Below are 19,583 nucleotides of genomic sequence, written 5' to 3' on the forward strand. Positions count from 1 at the left end.
ATAAGGAGTCACTGGGTTTCTCTATATAGGAATCGTGTTGATAGCAGCAGTGATTCTATTTTTCATACAGTTATGAAGATTTGATTGCTCAGCTCATATAGGTCACTTACCTTCTGTCTCCAAATTTTTTTTTTTAATTTTTCTAGTGCCAAGGTTGAGACTTACAGGAAATTAAGAGTTACAGCCCTTTAAGGACTCCAAGCTCTGACTGCTCACATACAAATTCTGTGCAAGAGAAATTTAATTTTCCATCTGTCCAAGACATTTTGACCACTGTAAATATTTAATCCCCTTTATGAACACAGATGTCCTGTACTGTAGTTGATACAAATGTCACAGATTCACTCCCACTTTGACACCACACTTCAGTCCATGCTCTACCAAATATCTGTTGGTTGCTAACAGCACAGAAGAGATCTTATAGAATCATGCCTCTCTGGGCTTCAGTAATACATGTGAAATCATGAATGTTGTCCCAAATTAAATCAGAAGAGCTGCAGAGTACTGTCCAATCATTTTTACTGAACAAAAATATCTGTGTTGCAAAACAGTCCCATATTTCTGAGTGATAACTAATAGCAGAAACAGCTCTATGTAGTTTGAATGTACCAGTCATGGTTTATGCCTCAGTGTTACTTTCTTCCCAGCTATTCTTCTCAGAGTGCTACCCCAGGAACAGAGAAAACAGCATGTACTGACAATTGTTGAGGCACAGGGCCACAGGCTGTCACACCCAGCTGATGGCGGGGTCCTCTGCTTCCTAGAGAGGTGTACTGTGCCTCCTTCCCTCCTAGCAATGAGTGCTCACATCCCTTTCATGGCATGCCTCTTGCGCCCTCTGATATTGAAATGTTTCCTCACAGTTTCTCTTTTCTCCTCATCTGCAAGCGTTACTCTGGTCTAGGATCTTTTCCTTCACTATTTCTGTTCTGATACGTAAACACATCCATGTCTGTCTTCCTACTGCCTGGAAGTTGGATTTGGTTTTTTGCTCTCAAATCTTACTCCTTGTAAAGCCAAGGACTTTATCACCCAATAAGTGAGGTAGAGATAGAACTGAGTATCAGGAAAAAATCAGTCTGGCTTAATAGAAAGGGACTTTATCATGTTGTTTCTGATTTTCATATCAGCCCATTTTTTTCTTCCATTCCCAGTTCTATTCCAGTAACAACAAACCTAGTTCTGTGAATTAAATGCCAGCTCCCACCACACCCCTAAGAAAAGAGACCATCCATGTAATTTTCACAGTTAGTTTTCCCTTCTGCTGAATCCCAAGCCCCCTGAGAGAACAGGTCCCTCCTGTCCACCTCTGTTTACACGAGCACCTTTCTTTCTTTACAATCAGGTCACCCTGTGCTTGGGATAAGAAATTACACTAAACAATCCAACATGGAAATTTGCAAAGAAGCCAAGAGTGCTCACCATGAAGTGTTGTGACCAGGCTGTGAGCCTCAGTTCTGGTCCTCTCCTGTGCCTCTTTGTTCTCCTGAGTGCAGGCTGCTACCTTTCTGCCTGCTCTTTACGAAATAGTAAGAAGGCTAATTTTAGGGTGCTTCATCATGCTGCCATGCAAAGACACAGTGTCATGTCAGAATCAGCAGCATGTGGCACCACTTGGAGCTATTTTATAAGCTGAGGTTCAGTGTGTTACCAAATTGGTCTCTGCAGGGCACAACCTGCTCAATTATTGATATTGTATTCCTGTAGGATCACATCTTAAAAATCAAAGGTCAGTTTTGGCCTGACTAAAAGCCCAGTTTAATGACATGAGAACTGGTGTCTCAGCATCCAGCTCTTAAACCAAAAAACCCAAAAAATTACATGGGAATTTCCTGGTGCTCAGTTAGCACCTGGCCTGCTGATCCATTTATAACAGAAAAATTCATGTAATAGTATGAAACATCCCTTCAATAGGAAGAAAATGTGCTACATGTGGGAAGGGGCTGCACTCCCAACCCTCTGTGTAGGATGCTCAAAAATGTTCAGCATCTTCAGCCCCAACCTGCAAGTTGCCTGGGCACTTATGTGGCTTCTGCCATAATGCCAGGGCACAGGGGAGTCACTCAGTGCCAGCTTGTGTGGGCTTGGGGACACTGGATCCACGCAAGGGTTTGTGAGTGCAAGAGCTTCATCCCTAACACAAAGGTCAGCTTGTTTGCTTCATTATAGACTCCATGTCCAGGGTTCATCCTTGTCCTTCACTGCTTTTTCATTTTCTTTGCATTCATCATCCTATGAATAGCATTCCTTTGGCTATTTCAGCTATAGTTTGTTGCCTGAGAGGATGAGGGGAGTGGGAGGTTGCAGGTTTTTGGTTTTGCTTATCTTAATTTGAAGGTATGTCTCCCCAGTTTTCCCTTAGCCAGCCCCCTTTATCAGATGCCTCGAGTTAACCACAGAACTTGCAATGTTATCAGTTTAGTATTTCTATAGTGATTTATGTTCACAATCAGGTCAAAAACTGTTCAAGTTGTTTCAGCATGTTGCCATCAGTTAATAAATAATTGGTTGTAGTAATTGGTAAACACACTTGCATTTGAGCTAACCAGAATTGTTTGTGAGCAGGGTGGGCAGGCAGAGAACTACAACATGCTCAGCTATAAAGTGGCAGAGCATATAAAACACATACTCTGCGTATGTGTGAGTTGTCTACATGGATACTGTGAAGAATCTAAGGATGAATTGTAAAACAGAAACTGCATAAAAGGGTCTGACCATCCCTTGTTTGTAAGGCTATTTGCATTCTAAAGCCTTTTCTTTGTCTTAATCAAGAATATTCTACACAAAGGCTTCACACAAAGGTTGGCAATTTCTCACAGCAAAATGCTGACATCTCTAATTTCATGTTATCAGCTGTTCTGGACACCCATTTCTATTTTCTATAGTCTGTGACATATCAAAGTATAAAGCAAAGGGGTTTGAAATGTAGAATTAAAGTTTATAAAGTATGTCCTGGCTGTTGCCAGGAGAAAATGGAGGCAGAGAGCAGAGTCCATCTCTGTTATTAACTATACAGAAAATTTTGTGCCATAACACTGTAGCCTTCAAAAACGTGTATATTAACTGAAAGATGTTTTCTAGTAATTAAGCATAAAGTACATATTAGTTAACCCTATATATGATTATTTCCCCATTTTTGTATTATCTCAGTGGGGGATTAACTGGGGTACAATTTAAAAACCACAATTATGCTGACAGCTATCACCAGGCAGTAGCCAAGCATTGCTATTTTAATAATGGCAGGGGAACTGAAAATAGTTTCCTTCTTGTTGTGACCATCAGTAAGAAGACTGTGCAATGGTAATAGGAAACCCTCAGTGCTAAGGCACTTACAAGGAAATAAATTCCACCCTCGAAGTTAAGCAGATTTACATTTCTTGTTTTCACTGGATTTTGTATCTCTGAGGGTTTTTTGCAAGTGCTAGAATGGACGTTGGGAATTTTGGGGTGCAAGCAACCCCCAGTTCTCTTGAGCACTGCAGCTCCAGAACTCCATTGTGGCAGGTTTAGTGGCAGTGGGTGCAGCATGGGTTGTGCCGAGTGGCACGGAGCCCAAGCAGTGCTGTGGCACCAGAGCATGTACTCCCTTTCCCCCACTGCCTGTGGGTCTTTAGCCCCGGGAAGGGGGGATCCCCTTAGGTACTAAGACAGGTACAATATGGTTTCTCTGGCAGAGAAAAGAAAATTTGCTAAGATAGGTGATAAGTAGAATAAAAATATGGCTTACACTTTCTTTGAAGACACATTTGAATTATTTAATTTACAGTATTACAATTTAGGATTAGAATAATTCTTTTAAATAAAATAGCTGCGTCTGTTACGTAGGGAAGTTGAGATTTGGGCAGCACTGTATGTTGTTTCATCTTTATATATTTTTTATTTCATGTGTTAAGGCAGTTATACCAAGTGACTTTTCCTTGTATAAAATTGTAGTGGGCATATAATATTCTCTTCAAGTACATGGGCATATCCCCACATGCTGGTCAGAGGACACATTGCACAATGAATGCCAATATTTAAAATCCACTTCACAGTGTAGTTATTCAGTTACTACTCCTTTGAGCTCACAAATAAAAGGAAAAGAAAGTTTAGAAGATAACAACTGAAATGTTTTCCTCCATTTGCTCTGTGCCACAGCTCCTGCTAACCTTCCAGTCTTAGATGCAGAATGGCAAAAGGCAAATCACTCACATTTCTCCTTTAAATAGCAAAACTGGGTATTTGCTACCCTGAAAAGTGCTGCATCATTTAGCTTGTGTCAGCTACGCAGCAATCTCATTTTCTCTAGGTATGAATTTAGTATTTCTGGTTTGAATCTTTACTGACAAATCTACAACCACAAATCCTGAGAAGCCCTGTAGGATTTTACCTATTTACACATACAAAGGAGTGTTTAATGGCTGGACCAAGACATCCCATTTGTTGGGATGTTGTTAAATGATTTCCATTTAACAAAGGGCAAAAGGACACCAAACACAGAACTTTCTTTACCCACAGTTTGCAAAATCACTTGCTGTGAAGTATGCCTGGTCCTGGCCTTTTTTCACTCCCCGACCTACATAAAGGTGGATCCTACTATAAAGAGGCTGCTAAATAAGGAAATCTCATTTGGATTCCCAACCGGGTCCAATTACATAAATTCCAATGGATTTTCCTCCCAGTACCAAGCGAAATACCGGGGGGGGGGGGGGGGGGGGGGGGGGGAGTTAAAAAATGCGTCTGGCATGTAAACTTTCTTTTAGTGGTTCCACGAGAGACACGTGTTCAGTGAAAAAAAAGCGGTTTGCCATGCCCACCTTGGGTATGCTCTGACACAGAGAAAAGCTTGTAGCCAGACTAGAGGATTCAGAAAACTGCATTCCTTTGTGCGGGAGGGACACAGCAAAGCCCCAGAGCCACGCCGTTCCCTGGAGCAGGAAGGCCATGGAGGGCTGGAGTTCACACCGCTGCCTCCCGCTGCAGCAGCACCAGCGAGCACCCGCGGGGAACGACTCCGTGCTCTCACAAGTTAATGACGCGTAATTGGAGTATGAAGAACAGTTTGTTCCTGCATCTCCCTGGCGGATCCAGTTCCTTCCCACTCACTGATCTCATTCTTTTCGTGCCCTCAGAGATCAAGCAGAGGCTTCTGCAGATCTCCGTAGATCTGGGTAAGGAACAGCAACACGCGCCCAAGTGTCTGAAGAACTCTGCAAGGCAGGCGAAACACGCCGTAAGAAGACCTCTTCTCAGGGAGCTATTTGCCCCAGGACACACGTTTTCTTATTCTCAGTTTAAAAACCGTGATGTAACACAACGACGGCTCTGTATTTTGCGCTCACATGTGTTCCCATGCCAAGAACGCGTACAGCTGCAGTCACCACCGGAGGGAACACCCGAGCTCTGTGCCCAACCCTGCGCTTCTCCGAGCACACCAGGAGTACGAAAACATCACTCCGGCGCTCCTCACTTCTTGGGCCTCTCCTACGACTCATTTTTGCTATCAACTCCTCGCTCCTCCCAACGACGGGAACCGAACCACGCGGTGACTCCCATACCAACGTTCCTTTCGGAGCTCCGCCGAGCCCGGGTGACGGCACCGCACCGCATCCCCGCCCCTGACCACGAGACCGGGCCGGCGGGAGGCGGGCGGTGGAGCGGGCGCTGCGGTCCCGCCCGCCGAGCCGGCGCCTGCGCGGCAGCGGCGGCCGGGCCCTGTCACCGCGCCCGGGGCTGCTCACGCTGCTCACGCCCTGGCGGTGGCCGGCGAGAGCCTGCGGTGGGCAGGCTGCGGAGGGGAGCGGAGCGGAGCGCTTCGCTACCACCGGTGAGTCCCGCGGGCCTTAGCGGAGCCGGACGGTGCCGCCCTCGGGCCCCGCGGGGCGGACGAAAAAGCGGCCGGGGCCGCACTCGGGCTGTGGGGCCCCGCGGCAGGATTCGGCCGGAGGAGCGGGGCGGGCCGGGCGGCGGTGCCGTGGGGCAGGTGCGGGCGGGCCGGGGCAGTTGGGACTGGGCTGGGCGGCGCCGCTGAGCAGCTGCGGGGCACGGAGAGGTCCGGCCGCCGCCCCTCTCCGCCGCCGGGCCGCGCCCGCCGCTCCCTCCGCATCTCAGCGCGGCGGGCCCGGGGAGCCGAGCCCCGCCGAGGGAACATGGGGCCGCGGCGAGCGCTGGGGCGGGCGGAGTCCCCTCACGGGGCACGGCCTGAGCGCGCGTCAGCGCTCAGACGGCGGCCACAGCCTGCGCGAAGTGTCCAGGCGCTTCCCTACCGCCGCCCCGCGCTCCCCGGCGGCACAGGGCGAGTGCGGTGCCTTCCCCCGTCCGTGGTGGCTGTCGGCACCGGGCCGCTCCCGACGTCACGCGCGGGAGTATCCAGCTGCTGACGGCGCGAGTTGGCTCTCATGACCACCCACACACAGGGGTGAAAGAGTGCCGTGGTTTGAGATCAAAGTTCAGAACTTTAGCTACTGACTCTTAAATGATACAGAACAAAGCAACCCCGCCTTCCGTGGAAATACTTATATAGTTCAATAGAAAGGAGAACTTTTCTTTTTTTTTTTCCTGCTGGAGATGGAGATAAATCTTGACTACAGAAATCGCAAAGAACTATAATCGTACATCTTTTCTAACTTCTTGTGTTGCAGGTTGAAGCAAGTCACTGCTACAGATGTGTGACATGTGCTGTTGCATAGCTATGTCTTAACTGAAGACGTCTTCGTTTTGATGTCCCCTTCTGAATGTGGTAGGATATAGCTAGGGAAATATTTGATCATGCCTCACCTCCTGAGATAGGTAAACAGAATGCAATGTATTTTAAGTTTTTTGGCTGTTTTGGTTTGGTCTTGCGTTTGGGGTTTTTTATGCAGTCACAAAAATAAGTGTCTTGTTTACTGCGTTTTGACTGATGCAGAGAAAGTAGCTTATCCCGTTGTGCTGGCAAGAATTCTGCCCTTTGATGTATGTAACACTTAGATGTTAAGTGTTGGCTTGCTTCTTTGAGCAGTTTGGGATTTAGGTAGTTTATACATGTTATGACCCTGTAGAATGTCTTCTAAATAATGGTCACAGATGAAAATTTATAGTAATTTCCCTTTGGTTTACATTGACTTTTAAACTGCTGTGAAAATACAGGGAAACTTACTATCATGGAAATGTAGTATAAGTAGTAGTGAAAACATTGTCGAGAATTCTTAGTTGTATGCACTACTGCAAATGAAAGAGAATGGTAGCTTTAGCTTTGTATCCTTTCCAAAAAGGTACAGAGTCTGCCAGCACATATACTGGTAATTGTAATTTAGGGATTAGGGGTGTGGGCTTGCTGGGGGAGTTGATGTGTGTGGCCTCCTGTTACTGCAGAGTAACTGAAGCTGTAGCTGGTGTTGAATGCAGTGCAAGATTGTGGACTTGAGTTTCAGCTATTTATTTTCTTGTAAATTGTAAGTTCAGTTGACTCATAGTTATCTAAATGTAAGGACTGACACAGCATATTGTACTTGCTATTGCATAACTGGATTGATCAGAGCTGACCAATTTTTTCCAAGCTATGAGTCAAGTGTTTTTCTTGATGATCTTGAGGCACTACACAGTGCTTGCTGGAGTCATGCAGCTCCTCAAATAAAGAAAGTAGCCTGTGCTATCTCCTTGGAAGATATTTGAGGTCATTTCCACTGGCTGGAATTGGTTGCAACTGCAAGTTTGTATAAATTTGGATTAGCGATTAAAGAAGTTGTACAAAGAATGATATTTTAAGTTTTTGAAACAAAGTTTTATCAAACCAGGGAGCTGCACATCTTAAAAGTTGTATATGAAATGGGAAAGAACGCATTTTCCTGCAGAGTTAACACAAATCGTGTTCAAGAAAGCAAATCATGCTCTTAAAAAATTGTTCAGGGTTTTAATACATTGGTATAGAGAAAGTGAGCTCATGGATTACATGCTATATAGAAAATAATGTAAATGTTGAGGACAATACTAAAGATGTTCATTTTCCTTTTTTCTTAACAGCTACGCAGAAGGAATATTCTAGAAAAGTGAAGTTGGAAGATCTCTGATAAAAAGAAGTGTAAACATGTTGTGCTGGGGCAATGCATCTTTTGGACAGCTTGGATTGGGTGGAATTGATGAAGAGATTGTTTTAGAACCCAGAAAAAGTGACTTTTTCCTAAATAAAAGGGTCAGAGATGTAGGATGTGGACTGAGACATACTGTTTTTGTCCTGGATGATGGGACTGTTTATACGTGTGGATGCAACGATCTAGGACAACTAGGGCACGAAAAAGCCAGGAAAAGACCTGGTAAGTTTAGAAGTGGTGAATTGTGGAGATTCTGTGCGGTGGTGTGCGTGGCTTTCGTTTTATTGTGCTTCATCAAAGTCAAGATGGCCAGTGTCCATGCATGTGCCAAATTCATGCACAGTAGCTCTTCCAAGAATGGACATATTTTTGACTGGAAAAGCATTGCTTTGCTTGGATGGGTTCTTGTGACAGTTGGAAACAACCAGCTGTGAAACATGGCAGTCCCGCCATGTTTTTGCCTGCTGTGCAGCTGGACAGTGCCACTATTTTTTATTTCAAGCATGGAATCACTTTGCCTAAGGCCGTGGGAGACTCAGTGCCTGCTTTTAAGCTCAAGGGGAGCTGACCTGCTGCAATGCATGGATTAGCACTGTCCTTTTATGTATGGGTTTGGCTGTTGGAAAATGGTGGAAATGAGTATTTGGCATATCACAGTTGAGAAACATGCAGTGTGTTTTTAGTTGTCTAATATGTGATGTACAACAGGTCTGATTAAAGCGATGTTCTCTTTTTTTAAGAGCTAAAAATAAAACTTTTGATAAAAGACTTATGAGCATATGCAGTGCTACAGGGAGAGGATTTGGAGAAGCCTAAAGGACGCTGTGTAACGCTTCTCTGGGCTTTTTCTTCTTCCCACCTATGTTCTGTGTGTGTTTCTGCTCCTTCCTAGTGCAGTTCTGGAGCAGAAGTGGGTAAACATCTTGCAGGGACTGCAGAGGAGTGTGCACATGGGCTCCCTTCAGAGCTTGCATATGAGTCATAGCTGGTGCTGCTGAGAGCCAGGGAAGAGTGCTGCTCACACTGCTTACGGCAGAATGTAACAAACTGGAAAGGCTTACTAAGACTTCATTCTAATCACTCCTAGAGCAGTTTTACAACTTGCTTGGCTCAATATTTGCCACAAATTTTTCAAATGGAAATGAGGTGTCATTTGGTATTTTAGTAGTTCTCCTTTACTCAGTTTTGGTTTTGGTGCCAGTTAAAGATATATTTTTTTTTTGAGATGTAGCTTTTTAAAACTAATTTAGACTTCTATTGGAAATCAGTATGTGGATATTAAACTGATAAACTGATAAACTTTAATCCTGTGCAAACATCTGCTTCCTGAATGTGAAGAGAAATTCGGCATGTTAAACTTACTCTGACTACTTGTTGCTGACTTTGAAAATTATGCTGAGTTGTCTTTTAAATCTAAAGGTTACAATGAAAATATCTGACTTTTAATTTGTATGACCTTTCATATATAGTCGACCTGCTATAATTTTTTCTTTAACATGCTCAGACACATGAGCATTGTAATCTCCTCTGTAATTTCCATTTCACCTAGAGGTTACTGATAATACTGCTGAGTGTATGAAGTCAGAGCATTGGGATAACTCACTTGCACAGTCTAAAGAGGCTTGGTATCTTTACAGATGGGTGGATGCTCTCTTTTGAATGTATTTCTGTTTACTGAAGATAATTTTGTTGCTGACTGTGTGTCTTTTCTACCTCTGTGTCCCCACTGCCTTTCCTCTTTCTGCCTCCTAGAGCTCTGCTTGCCATAGGGACTACATGAATGTTCCTTAATCCATATTAGGCAGAGTCAGACTGGCTGGTTCAGCAGCTGGGGAAGATTGTCTGAGCTAATCTGTGTGCTGGTGCCCCAACTGGAGAGTGCTTCCATGACCTCTCCTACTGGCAGAGCTGTGGGAGGCTCTCATGAGTGAATTGGGGTGGTAACCTCTTTAGTCAGACCAGCTGTATGTAATAAAAAGAACTTATATCTGCTGCCTGTGTTGGTTTATTTTGGAAGCTGAGTGCCTGTCATGCTGCAGATAATGTTAGCTACTGTTTTGAAGTTGACTTGGGCTGTGCTAGGCTGTGTTTAGAGAGCCCGTAACATTGACGATACACAGGCTTTTTCAGTACTGTGCCATTCTTAGGCTGGAATAGAATTTGTGTTTAAAAACTGGGAGTAAAATGTTCAAGCAGTCCCTTATTTAAGGGAACTACTAAAAGTTCCAACCTTAATGACAGGTGCTGATGGTATTTCTCAGCTTTAGTTATTGCTGAAATGGAAACGTTAGACTTCTGATCACAAATCATAAGCCCAGAACCAGAGTTTGAGTGTTTCCAAAGGTATTGGTGCAGGCTACTAGAAAAAAAAATCACAGATATGTTAGTGTATGCTTTTCAGAGGCATGCACTGTATGTCTAGAAAAATTACTCTTTAGGATCTGTTTCTACAGTATTTTACATTATAAAGATGATGTTGTGTAGCTGATTGCAAAATCAGTAGTTTTAGTCTGTAATTTGCCCTGCCTTGTTTTGCAGGCTTTTTCTTAATAATGAATAGGTGAATTTAATTTGCTGTGGTGGAATGTTTTCCTCTTACATAATGTCTACACGTGTAGTCATTTGACAGTAATCTATTTGACCTTACTGTTAATTGAGTTCATGCACATTTTCAGATAGCAAGATTAGAAGGATCCATTATGATCAAGCTGCAGGTTTTGTGCACTTCTGTATATTGCTCCAGACACAGTCATTATTTGGTTACTTTGGGGTGTCAAATTTAACATATTTCTCCTAAAATTGAATGTTCATAATTTTAAATAAAATGTGTTTCAGCAGAACTTAATGGGCTCAGTTGAACATCACTTCAGTTGATGTCTTAGTACTGTGTAAAACTGTTTGGAACAACCCTAGCTTGTTAGTAGCTTTTTTTTTTTTTAAACAACTTATTTTATTTATTTATTTTTTTAGAGCACGTTGGTGCACTGGATGCCCAAAATATTGTAGCTGTATCATGTGGAGAAGCCCACACTCTTGCATTAAATGACAAAGGTCAGGTATATGCTTGGGGTCTGGCTACTGATGGACAGCTTGGCTTGCCTGGAACAGAGGAATGCATCAGAGTGCCCAGGTTAAAAATAGTACATAATAAGTTGCCTTTTTGTTTAATAATGTGCTTAAATCACATTGGTTAAGCTATTCTACTGTTATAGGTAAAACCATATAAATATAGAAAAGGTATATTAGCTATGACACTTGAATGCTGTGTGTAGACAGTTTCTCAAAAAGTCATCTTATGTGAGAAATGTGTTACAGGTGTGTTTGGTTTGATTTGTTGCTTTTTGGGGTGGTTTTGTTTGTTTTTTTTTTTTAATAGTCTTCCACTAAGAATGAGACTTACTTTGGAAAAGTAGGATGGGTATTTTAAGAGTATGAATGCCATTTAAGAGAAGTTAAGGAGAAGTAGTGTTAAACTTTCGATTTGAAGAAGGTACATTTGCTGTCTGATCTTTGTACTTCAGTTTTTACCTAAAGCTTTTCAACTGTCATCAAATAATACACCTTCTAGTTAAAAAAATTAATGTTGGGCAGGGTCACGTGCTTGTTTTCAGAATGCCTTAAGCATTCCAGCTACCTGAAGTCCACACACAAACGTAACAATTCTTTGGAACCTTAGTAATTCATGGCTACAATATTCAAGATGTTATTTCTGTATCAAATCTAAAAGCCCACGGGTCCTTTAGAAACTTTTTTCCTCATCCAAAGTTTAAAGCGTTATTAGTTTTAATGCACATGTGGGTGTGTTTGCAACTTCTTTATAGTATTGTGCAATGTGTATTAGCTCTGTAAACTGAAATTTTGGAAACTAGAAAGAATCAGTTTATTCTTGCATTCTGTGTTCGTTCCTCCATTCAGCTGTGTGAGATCGCCTTCCCAGCACATGAACCTCCCTAATTCTTCATTATGGTCTTTTACAGACTTTATCTATTTGAAAATAAGGCAGAACCTGACCTTAAAAGTTATAGAAAAGAAGCAGTTTTGACTTCAGGTTTTATTAAATAGTGGTTAATTAAAGTTAGGATGTTTAATATACTTCAATGAAAAGGATTCACATTTTGTATATTACCCTTTATTTCATACCATGATCTGATAGCTTAATTCTTTCTCTGTTTTCTTACCCCAATAGAAATATTAAAAGCTTATCAGAGATCCAAATTGTTCAAGTTGCTTGTGGTTATTATCACTCGCTAGCACTATCAAAAGGTAAGCCAAATTCTTCTTAAGTTTTGTGTAATTTCTTACCAGGGAATTCAAAAGTTTTCGACATTTATTTTATCTTTTTTTAAAAAGCAATGTGTTTATAAAACATGCTGCCACTTAACACAGGTGGGATTTCAGGTTGGTAGGAGCAGTGTAACTTAATGATGGAAGCTTGAGTTTGAAAAACAAACGTACAAATGGATGTTGAGTTGTGCTTTTATTTCTTTGAGGAGGGATGTGTGGGGTTTTTTTCAAATTCTATCATCTGGCTTTCATGTAACTTCCTTTTTATTTTGTTTCTTTTTCTTGGTCCTGTGTCTTTCTCATCCTGCTGGCACGCTGCTCTGTCCCTTGTCTGTTTTAACCTGTGACCTCAAGTTACTGAGGCTTGCAGGAATGACTTCCTTGTCTGCTTTACTATGGCAAAGCCTCTGTTTTTTGGTGCTTCCATAGTTAAAATGCCGTGTCACATATTAGCCACCTTTTGGAAGTTTAAATATCTCTTCAAATTTCTGCTGGGGCTGTGACCCCACACTTAGTTGGCCTCACTTGTGCTGCATGTCTAGTTAGTGCAGCTCTCCAGAAATGAACATGAGTTTAAATTTGCTGTTTGCTTGTCTTACCATGATATAGGAGAGTTGTGGCCAAAACTTCCACTTGGATAAAGTGGCTGCTGAAAAGGGTTAATGGAAACTTACTCTAAACAAAAATTCCAGAAAGATTGTAGTTTGTTAGTGTTTCTTAATAATGTGTGATTAAAATATGAAGCAAGTAACTGTGGGGAGGTAGGTGTTCATTGTATGCAGATTGATAATTTTTTTTCTTTAAATACAGTAGTTTATACTGATTATGTGTGCGTGGATTGTGTATGTGACTCTTCATGGCCTCCATATTGGGTGTTTTCCATGCCATTATGTAATTGCCATGCCCAGGTGTAATTACCATTATAACCCAAAGAAATGCCTTTGTTTTCAGGGCAGGCAGGCAGAGCTTCACAAGTAACCCTTTGCCTGAGTTAAAATCAGCAGTAGAATGTGGGGAGTAGCAGAGTTGTGTTGTTAAGTGTTCTGTTGGTCAAAGGTGCAAGAATGTCATAGGAATTTGTGATTTAAAATTCACTCAGTGTTTTAAATAGTTACAGGCTTCAAGTACAGCATCACTATTTTCTTGCCAATTCAAGGGTTTGCAGCTCAGTTTCTGTTCTTGACATGCACTGTCGGGTTTTCTGGGTTTAGTTGTTCATATAAATAAATAAAATCTGAGATACCAGTACTCCAGAGGATGGGTTTCATTGTTTTCCCATCTTGATAAAACTGTTATTGGTAAGGTGGAGATGGGAGAGACATAGGAAGCATTTTGAAAGTAACATTGCTCTTGAAAACATACCATGTCAGCAAAACTAAATTATTTTGTGTTTGGGTGTTAATCTTTAGGATAGTAAATACCTTGGCAAAGCACTGGTTGTTCAAGAGAGTATTTTATTTTGGAAGCAGTCTTAACATAAATAGGTCTTCGACTGTCATTCTTTGAAGTGTTTTTTTCTTTATAAGGCATTGAAAGACATTATAAACCTTGTGCTTCATTATCGTATAATGAAGACAGTATTTTAAAATATGCCTCTTAAACTGTGTGTAAAAATTAAGTATCTTACCTTAGAAAATCTTAGATGAGGCTTTTGATTGGTAATCGGAAAATTTTGCATGTTCAGGGTGCAGCTTTGGCAGATCCCTGCATAAACATCTGTGCAGTAGTGGAACTTCCCGTGGAGCAGTGTCTTGTTTTGTAATAAGCAAATGCAGTTGTCAGGAATGTTAAGAGCAGTTTTTGGGGGGGGGGGGATGGTGAATGCAATTTAAATACTTCCAGTCTGATTAAATGTTTGAGTTGAATGCCTGCAAATTACACAAGAATGCTTAGCTTGAGAAGTCAGCAATTTGTATGCATTTTCAAACTCAAAAATATATGAAGAGTGGTGGTCTAACCTTAAGTTTTTCTTACAGTGGATAAACATTGTTTTATTAAACTATATTAATTTTATTTCTTGGTTGTGTATTTTTTCCTTCAAACAGGAAGTGAAGTGTTTTCCTGGGGACAAAACAAATATGGCCAGCTGGGCTTAGGTTATGAGTATAAGAAACAAACCTCACCACAAATGATTAAATCTCTGCTGGGAATCCCTTTTGCACAGATTGCTGCAGGAGGAGCTCATAGTTTTGTACTAACTCTTTCTGGAGCCATCTTTGGATGGGGACGCAACAAATTTGGGCAGCTGGGTCTTAATGATGATAATGGTAAGTAAGCATTGCTTCAGGACAGTTTCATGCTGAAGGCATTGGGTTGTGAATCCAAAGAGAGCAGTATTTCTAGGAAAGGAGCAGACAGAACAAACCTTGTTTGGTACTGTTGGAGTGTGCTAGTGCCACGTGAGATTGCATGAAGAAGACACAGAGGTGTTTTCCTCAGCTGTTTTGTAGTGAGAACTCTGACAGTGTTATGTTGAGATCCTTGTCTGCTTGACTTGTTTTCTTTCCCTGTTCTACATCTTCCTGTGACTTAATGGGATTGAATTAAAATACTGTGCAGTAGTTGTGGATTGAACTGAACTTTGTGTGGATGAAATTGCTTGGCAAAAGCAGTAATTTATCAAAACTAATTGGTTGTCTGTAGTAGTCACATTTAAGCCATCTTCATTTTTTACTGCAAATTACTTTTACATTTCTTTCTCAGGCCACTTTTGATAATCATTCAAAATTTTTGGCTAACATTTCCGAAACTTCCTCTGCTAGGGGGATGGCACTCAATGATTTTTAGCACGTGGTTAGGTTAGACAAAAAGTTGTTTCTTTGTTGTTTGTATTGTGTTACATGCTTAGTATCTGCTCACAGGGCTCCAAGATGGCAGTTTTTGCTGTCAGGCTCCTGTAATACACAGTTTAGTAATGGATAATTTGTAGATGGTTTCATGAGTTCAGATTTTCTTACTGGTTCGTTGTTGTCAACCATTTAAAATAGGAAAAATGTGTTGTAAATAAAAAGCACATCCGAATGCCTTAAAAATTGTCGCATTCATGTAATAAGAAAATTACAAGTATTTTTCGGAAATCATGGGAGACTTCAGTTGCTTCTGCATATTCTTTGGAATGTGTGTAACCCCTGGCTTTTATGTAGCATCACTTCTTGGTAAAATCCCTTTTTAATGTCTTCATAGGGTTTCTTGCAGACATGTTAGCATGCCTGACGGGTTTTAAGACATTAGCACTAACGTTTAAAAAAATTGCCTTTGTTCAAAGTTGACGCGTTGTAGTGATGGAGGGAAGTTAGTTTTGCTTCCTGTTTGTTCAGTGCTCCATTCTGTTATGCAGTTAGTAATATATAAATTACTCTGTGCATAAATAGACTTTCCAAAGAAGACCAACTGACACAAAAACCTGAAGCACATAAACAAAAACAATGTTTTGTTTTGGTTTTTTTTTTTCTTTTCTCCTGGCCAGTGCCAGGTCTAATGTACTGTTCGTATTTAGTGATCTCTGTATTGACATATGATCCTGTGCTAGTGAAAGTGAGACCATGGACTACAAAGTTTTTTCAGCGTAGTAGTCCCTGTTTTTCCTGTAGTAACACTTCCATCTCCAAGATCCATAAAGTCAGTCAAAAGGATTGCGTTATGGTAAGAAATTTAAAGTGCTTGCTTGATTAGAACCAAATTAGAATAAATGAGCAAAACTATTTGGGTTTTGATTTTTATTGTCAAAATAAGTGACCTTTTTTATTCTTTATTAAACCTTTCAGACAGGTATGTTCCTACACTGCTGAAGTCCCTGAGAAGTCAGAAGGTTGTTCATATATGTTGTGGGGAAGATCATACTGCTGCCCTTACGAAGGTACAGGACTTAAAAGATATGTTTATGTTTAGATATGCATATGTTTATGCTCCAGGTTTTTTTTATGTTTTCAGGAGATGATGCTACCTGAACAGAAAATAATAAACTGAATTCTAAATAAAATTTCTTCTAAATTTATGGGATTAAGTTGAGGAAAGATTGGAAGAGTGGTTAAATATTTGAAAAAAATTACCAAATACAAGAAATCTTGCATTCTAAATGCTTATTTTCCTTTTTCATGCATAGAAGTTAACTTCAAACTTGCTTTAAAGCTGATGGGCTCGGTTGAGATGCTGAATGTACTGTGAGTGTTTGTACAGATTGTCACCCATATGTATGGCTACATTGTCCCTTGCAGAGCCAGGGGCTGGTATACCTTTTGTAGGCAGTACTGTGTTTATGTGTGAGCATTCCCCAAGTCCTTCTGAAGTTCAGGAAAACCTGGCACTGTTTGCTATCCTGACTCAGTGACTGAGGCTGTTGGGTTTTCTCAGCGGATGCTGCAATTTTAGTGATGAATTTCCAGCTGAGGACCAAGCTGATGCAGAGCAGAGTTGAAAGAAACAGATTTACATTTTCAAAGCATCTGAAAATGGCAAGTTTCGGAGTTGTTGTAAGGTAAGGTGTATAACTTCTGCAAATGTTTCTGATTAAAACATTGAAGGTTTTGGTTAATTTCTTGATTAATCAAGAACACTTAAAAAAAATTCCTTGCCTTACAACAATGTTGAAATTTTCTGGTTTCTTATGCTTTCAAAGGCTGTTTCAGTCATACTGTGTATCATCTGCTGAGCAGGGCAGCTTCTTGTTTGCTAATCACTTTATAATTCGTATTCAGAGTTTCAAAGCCAAAGTATACTTTTTAGTAGTGTGAGTATGTATACTGGTGAAGTTCATCAAGAAAACTGGAAAAGAGGAAAAATGAGGATTAGTATCTATAAATGACACAAGTTAATGGCAGGACTGTTGAATGATAATAAGGAAATTAGATGAGTGTGATTTAACATAGGTAAGGTAATACTTCATAGCTGTGCCACGTTTTCATAACTCCAATTAACTTGTCACTCTTCTGTGTCTCAGGACCCTGTTGTGCCATGTATATTTTTCTGTCCTTTCCCTGCAATGCCAAGATCATCAGAAAAAGATTTATTAAAACCCTATTTCTGTGAAGTTTCTTGTTCTGAGGTATACAATCATCTTAATTTAAAAAATTTATTTGTTTAGGAAGGTGGGGTTTTTACATTTGGAGCTGGAGGCTATGGTCAGTTGGGTCATAACTCTACCAGCCATGAGATAAATCCAAGGAAAGTTTTTGAGCTTATGGGAAGTGTTGTCACGCAAATCACCTGTGGCAGGTAAGGTCTATTCCGTGCTAACACTGTGAATCTTACAGATAATTTGTTTTGTATAAAACTTCATATCTATTGCAGTATGAAGCAGGGGGTTTCTTACCATTTGTGGTCAGGGAAGACAAGATGACCCCTAACAAAAGATAGATAGAGATATTTTTGGGATTTCAAAAGCATTCATAGAAGAACCAAAGGAAGTTGTATATTTGAGAGGTTCTGGTTTTCTAAACTGTCAGTGTGAGCAATAGTATGAAGTGTGAAAGTGTTTGTTGCTGTCATTTCATTTCATATTGAAGAACAAGTGTGTTTGGGAAAAGTACAAAATAGTTTACACAAATTCCCAACTGGTTCTTCACAGGCCTGTGAAAGGAGAGGGGACATCCAGAGTTGAGCGGGATAAGGGAAAGGAGATGCAGGCAGTCTCTAGACACTCGTTTCTGATATGCTCTAAAGGTCAGACAGGGGCTAAGCACTGGCAGCTCCATTCTGGGAATTTTTCCATAAAAATGGAGGATTGCCTACTGGAATATAAGTGGAATATTGCCAGTGGCAGTGCATTGCCAGTAGAGCAGTGGAGCGTTGGGTCCGACAGGACCTTTAATGCATTGTTTGGCACAATTCCTGGACAGGCCTGCACAAAGCATGTTCCAGTGATTAGGTTTGCGTTACTGAATTCTGTTTGCCCTAGGCAGCACACCACTGCATTCGTCCCTTCTTCTGGAAGAATTTATTCTTTTGGACTCGGAGGTAATGGGCAATTAGGTACTGGGACCACCAGTAACAGGAAAAGTCCCTTCACAGTGAAAGGAAACTGGATTCCCTATAGTACTCAATGCCCAATGAGCACAGGTAAGCAGCATCTAGTGTATTTACTTTGTGGTTACCTGTTCCTTTATAGTAGCTTAGAATTCTTGAGATTTAAACTAAATATGGGCCAAAATCACTTTTTCCAAACAGTTTAATTCCACTGTGCTCTGTTTTCGTGGTGTAGGAGTTACATGCCTGTGCTGCTGGGTTAGGGCCTCTGGTAGCACTAGACCTAGAACTTACCTCAGGGAAAGATGGTCTTAACTATTGTATCGAGATTCTGCAACAAGGGAACCTTTTTGTAACTGAGTGTTGGTCGCAGCATCTTAATAATTTTTCGATTTCACATTTTCATGGTGGCCTGTTTTTTATTCCTGTTGCAGACAATGAGGAGTGCTACTGTGTAAAGAGAATTTTCTCTGGTGGGGACCAAAGTTTTGCACACTACTTTTATCCACAGGTAACAAATTAAGTATAATTTGGTTCCAAAGCTTGTCAAAGTTAGATTTTAGGGGTTTTGATGCATTTTAAAGGATTTTGATGTTGAAGGTGCATGTGACTGTATTGTAAAGTTTGTTGGAGCAGTGTGGAAGCAAAAGGCACTAAGTCATGGTAGCAGTTGGAGGACTTGGATCCAGTTGGTGAGTGTTAGCTGTCAGAAAGCTCTTGAGACTTTTTGGCATCAGCTTTTTTCTTGATGGATGAATGCACTTCTTTTCATGTCATAAGGGAAGAATTGATTGAATATTTGAGAACTTCACTCCTTGCCCAGTCCTCCTCATAGCTCGTGACAGCAGCAGCCTTGATGTCTTCTGCTCTGTAGTCATTTTAACATGCCACAGTGGTAAGGAAACAAATGGAGCTTTTTGCTAAAAATTATGTAGTTTGTTATGTCACAGTTTTATACTAGTCTTAGAGCTTAAGTGTTAGAATAACAAGAATTCATCTGTTTAAATGCTACGTAAAGAAGTCTAGAAGGACTTTACAGTAAAAATGGCAGTGTGGAAGTGTGATGGAAAGAAAATGCTATTGAAGGGTGAGTTGGGAGATAAAAACAAGATGAAGATTCATGGGACTGTTTCCAGTACAGCTCAGCAGATATTAAACCATGGGGATTAATGAAGCATCAAGAGTTGAGTGTATAGGGTGAAAACTAATTTGGACACAAGGGAAAATGGATTTTAGTGGGGACACGTTTGTCAGGAAAAAGTGAGTACAGGTCACACTTGCAGCAGTGCT

The 19,583-nt window shown here is 41.0% G+C and overlaps 2 protein-coding genes across 5 annotated transcripts in view; one reads left to right on the top strand and one right to left on the bottom strand.

Moving 5' to 3' along the window:
- MYPN (myopalladin) overlaps positions 1-1,515 on the bottom strand; it is a 66,416-nt gene extending 64,901 nt beyond the window's left edge. For 2 of the 3 annotated variants that reach the window (XM_082286011.1, XM_082286009.1), the window contains exon 1: positions 1,423-1,515. The gene's annotated coding sequence lies outside the window, so the exon portion shown is untranslated. The remainder of the gene's footprint in view (positions 1-1,422) is intronic. The other variant, XM_082286010.1, reaches the window with a different exon arrangement.
- Positions 1,516-5,099: 3,584 nt separating this feature from the next.
- Positions 5,100-19,583, top strand: part of HERC4 (HECT and RLD domain containing E3 ubiquitin protein ligase 4) — a 30,190-nt gene continuing 15,706 nt past the window's right edge. The window contains exons 1-10 of one of the 2 annotated variants that reach the window (XM_082286650.1): positions 5,100-5,806; positions 6,621-6,718; positions 7,981-8,270; positions 11,019-11,178; positions 12,235-12,311; positions 14,378-14,599; positions 16,097-16,188; positions 17,413-17,543; positions 18,226-18,386; positions 18,728-18,804. In XM_082286650.1, the coding sequence (XP_082142776.1) occupies positions 8,045-8,270; positions 11,019-11,178; positions 12,235-12,311; positions 14,378-14,599; positions 16,097-16,188; positions 17,413-17,543; positions 18,226-18,386; positions 18,728-18,804 (1,146 nt within the window). In that variant the 5' untranslated portion in view covers positions 5,100-5,806; positions 6,621-6,718; positions 7,981-8,044. Of the gene's footprint in view, positions 5,807-6,620; positions 6,769-7,980; positions 8,271-11,018; positions 11,179-12,234; positions 12,312-14,377; positions 14,600-16,096; positions 16,189-17,412; positions 17,544-18,225; positions 18,387-18,727; positions 18,805-19,583 lie in introns of both variants that reach the window. The other variant, XM_082286649.1, reaches the window with a different exon arrangement.

This window comes from Coloeus monedula (assembly GCF_965178545.1).
Source record: "Coloeus monedula genome assembly, chromosome: 8".
NCBI classification, from domain to species: Eukaryota; Metazoa; Chordata; class Aves; order Passeriformes; family Corvidae; genus Coloeus; species Coloeus monedula.